Source organism: Salvelinus fontinalis, chromosome 8 (genome assembly GCF_029448725.1).
Source record: "Salvelinus fontinalis isolate EN_2023a chromosome 8, ASM2944872v1, whole genome shotgun sequence".
Lineage (NCBI taxonomy): Eukaryota > Metazoa > Chordata > Actinopteri > Salmoniformes > Salmonidae > Salvelinus > Salvelinus fontinalis.
In genome coordinates, this window is record NC_074672.1 from 241,998 (window position 1) to 247,401 (window position 5,404).

Genomic DNA, 5,404 nt, shown 5'->3' on the forward strand with positions numbered 1-5,404 from the left:
TATTTGGGAAGTGGCAACTTTTATTTGGGAAGTGGCAACTTTTATTTGGGAAGTGGCAACCTTTATTTGGGAAGTGGCAACTTTTATTTGGGAAGTGGCAGCCATGGTTGACATTAGAGCGTTTTTACACTGTGGCAATGTGTTTTCAATCAGAGGTTCATATATGTGCTAATGACCTACACCAATGTCAGAAAAAAAGACAAAATCCTAGCATGTGTATTTAACATTGAGATCCCCAATGTCATGTTTGAGACAATATATCTATATTGAGGCCATTTGAAATGCTATACTGCCATCATATTTACTTTTTCATACAACACATTAACATCTAACCTCAGTGTGTCTCTGTCTCTCCGTCAGTCATCGTGTGTTTATTACAGGAATGTTAACCCTTTGTGTGTCTCTCTGTCCGGTCAGATCCGTGTGGACGGTCCTCCTCACGGTGGGGTGCAGTATGAGACGAAGCTGGTCATCAAGGATGGCAGCCCCATCCTCAGAGACATGGCCTTCTCTCTGGACCACAACTACCTCTACGTCATGTCAGAAAAACAGGTGAGTAAAGCCACACACACACACATTGACGCACACGCACACGCACACACACACAATGCTGCTGTTCGGTAGAAGACAGGTCACAGGGGTACATTGTGACTGCACGTACAGCTGATATCAAGCAGCATTGATAATGACACGGCAAAGTGTGTGTGTGTTTGCATGCTCTGATAGCCCCCCCACCCCTTTGTGTGGCACTATAAGTAACCAGGGTGGCACGCAAGTGGTGTGGGGGGGTGACAGTATCTGGTAATGTAGGAAGGAGAGGGATGTAGGGATGAGGGTAGAGAGGGAGGGAGAGAGAGAGAGAGAGATGGAGGAGACAGAGCATAGGGAACTGGCTGGCTGGATGGCTGGCTGGCTGGCTGCGTGGTATGAAGAAAGAGTGAGTGATGAGGGACAGCTGGAGGAGTGAGGAGGAGGAGACAAAGTGCAAGGTCACCCCGTCACCACACTTCTAATGAAGTGACAAAGCGTGGCCACCACAGCAGCAGCTGATAGCAGATAGCCATCAATAGGCCCTCATATTAAACAGGCTCAGAGGAGAAGAGAGCAGAGCCTCAAAGACATCCGGCTACACAGCATTACGCTGTCATACAGAGGTGACAGATGACTGTCTCTCCTCTCCTCCTACCTTTAAAGAGAAACTAACTGGCCTCCACTGGGCCCGAGGAGGGACTGAGGCAGGTCACACAAGGAAGGAGACTGGCTCTGTATATGGCAAGGCTGGAATACCCTGGTAGCTAGCTTCTGGCTACTCTATCTAGACGACCTGCCATCACCAACAGCCCCTGTAGTCTCCTCTAGTCACATGATCAGGAAAGCAAAGGAATAGGCATCCCTGATTTGGTTGATTCCTGCACATGCCCGGTGTACGTTGCTAGGCTGCTGATTGGTGCTGATGTATTTTAGAGTGTCTTCCAGTTGTGCTTTGGTCTCGGTGCAGGCTTTGATTTGTCGCCTCCGTAGAGTCCTTCCCTTCACTCAGTCATGGGTGAAGAAGAGTAGTGATGTGTCCATTGTTGTTGATGTCACTCGTATTTTGGCAGTGGGCGCCTGTCTCTCTCTCTCTCTCTAGGTGCTAGTGGGGGCGTAGAGAATGTGGATGAGGACGTCACACCGCCATTGACTTGTTGCCGTGCTTGTTGCCGTGCATGTTCAACGGCGCTGCTTCTCTGCTCCACAGTCACACTTCACAGAGTAACAGGATTAGGATTCAGCCCAGTCAGACACGCTCTATACTACACACCCACAGCTCTTCCTCTCTTTCCGTCTTTCTGTCTTCCTTTCTCTCGCTCTCTCGATCTTTCTCCATCTCTGTCGCTCTGTCCTTCGCTACCCCCTCTCTTTCTATTTCTCCTGTAACACTCAGCAAATCCTGCCACCCGGCCTTACCCTGGCCTAATTCGTTGGGACATGGCTGTGGGTTGAGCGTACCGTCATGCCAAGGTTCTGATTGTGTCTCTAAAGTGTGATAATCTGTCTTGTGACTTCTCTATGTGACACCCTGTCTTTTCACACGCGGAAGGAGAACATTTCTTAGTACCCGGGTAGTCCAGCGACTCATATCAGTACTTCGTAATGATACAGCATCTCCTATCGCCGCTACCACAGAATATAGCCTGAGGAAACCTGTGACGGTCGTCATCAGACCGGACCGTTACCGCAACATCCCTCGACTGATAGTGAATAACATTGTACATTGTATACAGCCAGTCACTTGACAATGACTCATAGCCTTGAAGAGCGTGTAACACTGACACCCCTACCCTTATTCCACTGTGTCCACTGCCCACATGATGCCGTGATCACAGCTCCTCAGCATCATGGGTTGCCTCTGATAGAGACGACACCCTGTTCCATCGTCGAGGCGTTGGAAGCGAAACACATGATTTAAGTAGATGATAAACAAAAGGGAGGGGGGGTGATAGCAAATTGAAGAGTGGAGAGGGGACAGATTTGGCTCCAGTTGTTGCTTCCTACTCGGAATAACAATGAGACTGTGTGTGTGTCTGGCGCAGGGATGAAGAGGCTGGCAGAGAGGGAGAGAGAAAGAGGGTGGGTGTGTGTGTGTGTGTGTTGGGCTCATGGTGGTAATGTTTGCAGAGAGCAGAGGGAGCCCACTCCAGGATCTGGCCTCTCAGACAGATCTCCATCACACCCCTCTGTGTGTGTTGTGTCAGGGGTGAGAAGGATGTGGGAGGTGTGGAGCGCTTACACACACACACACACACACACACACACACACACACACACACACACACACACACACACACACACACACACACACACACACACACACACACACACACACACACACACACACACACACACACACACACACACACACACACACACACACACACACACCTTCTCTGGTCTTATTTGCATTGATTCTCTGATACTGTTCTGGCTCTGGCTTTCACACACACACTCACGCAAATGCTATAATTACACACACTTGTGAACACTGCTCTCTACATTCAATATTCAAATGAATGTCTTCGAAATGCTTTGTGCCTCTACATCCAGCCTCTCTCTCACTATACAGTATAGATTACATCTAGTGCATATGCATAGACCCTGTTCATTTACTCTGTTAAGGAGTATTCGGAAGACATTGTCTAGCACTTACAAAGGACTCTCCATCTCTCTGACTCATTCGCTCGCTCGCACGCACACACACACACACACACACCCTCGCTCACGCACATTTCTCAAATGTCTCTTTTTTATTCGATCAATTGAAATCGTAGTGCCATCTCAAACTAGCTTTTGTTTTTCCAGCTTTAATGACAATACCATCCACCATAGTAATGATCCAGTCAGATTGGTCCAATGTGAGGCAGTGTGCTGGAACTGATGAAAGAGCTGGCTGAATGGCTGCCTTTCTTCAGGAGTTATGTGTGTGTGTGTGTGTGTGTGTGTGTGTGTGTGTGTGTGTGTGTGTGTGTGTGTGTGTGTGTGTGTGTGTGTGTGTGTGTGTGTGTGTGTGTGTGTGTGTGTGTGTGTGTGTGTGTGTGTGTGTGTGTGTGAGCATGCCTTGCCTGTGTGCGTGCAGCGTGCTGGATCATCACTGACAGGACAGACTGGAGACACTCACCACTGTTATTTGATTTGATTCATACATCACGTGGCTCCCTCCGCCTGCCCGGCCGACACCTACTTTTGTCTAGGGAGATATTTATGCCTTTTTTCTCCAGATTCATCCAGCTTTGTCTTCACTTGAATGACTCTTTCAAAGTTACACCAATAAAGAATTGTGTCACATGGGCTAGAGATGAGATCCCTGACTCGTTCAGACAAAGTGACCCTGTATGTCTCCAGTCAGGCCGTCGTCATGCAGATCCTTTGAGGAAGGCGTGTGTGTGTCTCAGATCACATGTTAGGGGGAGTAGCAGTGCAGTCAGTAAGTCTGTGGTGTGGTGCTAGTTATTTATAGGGTTATAATACAGTGATGGGTGCGAGTCCCGAATGGCACCCTATTCTGTACATCCTTGCCCTGGTCAAAAGTAGTGCACTGTATAGGGAACAGTGTGTCCTTTAGGACTTAGCCATGGTGATGTGGAGGAGAGCTGAAGGCCAATGCAGCGATGGAAGGAAAAGGTCAGAGTTGTTTTAGCATATTCAGCTGAACAGCCTTCCCTATGGAAGTGTGCGTGTGTGTAAGAGAGGTTGATGAGTTTGTGTTGAAATCATGTGAAATGTCTCAAGATGAAATGCCTCACGTTTCTCTGTGTTTTATATTTGATCAACAGCACTGCCTTTTCAAACAGAATAACACAGTTGACACGTGTGCACCACTATCAAACACTGCATCATCTGAAGGCTAGAGCCAAGCTAGAGCCCAATACAAAGAGGCATGTAACAGCTCTGGGAGCAATAGAGGCTCCTGAAACAGGTATGGAAAGCAGTTAGACCTAGAGATAGAACAATCCCTTTGTTAGACTGATGACGAATTCATCCATTCAGAGAGATAAACCTCTCTGTGATTTTATCTCTATGCTGAAAAACACCTGGCGCTGGCTCCACATGTAAATCCAGGAGTGTGTTAGTTCTGCCGGCCCCACCCTGCCTCACCTAGCCACTAGTTACTGGCTGGCTACTGTTTGTCTTCTCCTCATGGGAGAACGTGCTCTGCCTCAGAATAAGACTAGCTCTGTTTGCATAGCCACCAGGTGGGGAAACAAAAGTGAGGTGCGCGCACACACACACACACACACACACACACACACACACACACACACACACACACACACACACACACACACACACACACACACACACACACACACACACACACACACACACACACACACTGAGCTGCACAGGGCCGCTTACAGGGTATTTGTTCTCTTTGTTGTGGGTTTTATCGATGTGATGCAGTGGAGAGAGAGGACAATCACCTGGCCATCAAGAATTCTCTTTTATAAGGTGGATTATTTATTTTTTGATTAGGCCCTTTCATGGTCATTGTGATGGGCCCAATATCATCATCACACACTGTTGAGTCACTGGACGGATTATTATCTAAGTGGCGGACTGCCGCTGGCTGGGAGGTGTGTTAGTGTGTGTGAGTGAGTTTGTGTGTGTGTGCCTAGTCGTGTGTGTGGTGTGTGTGTGTGCGTTTTGCTGTGGTCAACCGGCTGGTGTGTTCAGCAATAAATGATTCATGTGGAATAATCCAGATCTCACATGTGAGGGCTTTCAGAAGTGATACCTGTGGAGAAACCATTATATTTACCCTGGCTGCTTCTCCAAACACCAATTAGAGCCAAACATCAGTCAGATGCAGCCACAGCACATGTGGAGGAGAGGGACTAGGCTGTTGTTTACACACAGTGTTCTGATA

At 48.0% G+C, this 5,404-nt stretch overlaps 1 protein-coding gene across 1 annotated transcript in view; it reads left to right on the forward strand.

Annotated features, from left to right (window-relative positions):
- Positions 1 to 3,483, forward strand: part of LOC129860330 (plexin-A2-like) — a 138,357-nt gene extending 134,874 nt beyond the window's left edge. Inside the window, exon 4 of the mRNA XM_055930649.1 lies at positions 418 to 3,483. Within this exon, the coding sequence (XP_055786624.1) occupies positions 418 to 624 (207 nt within the window). The 3' untranslated portion in view covers positions 625 to 3,483. The remainder of the gene's footprint in view (positions 1 to 417) is intronic.
- Positions 3,484 to 5,404: the final 1,921 nt, after the last annotated feature.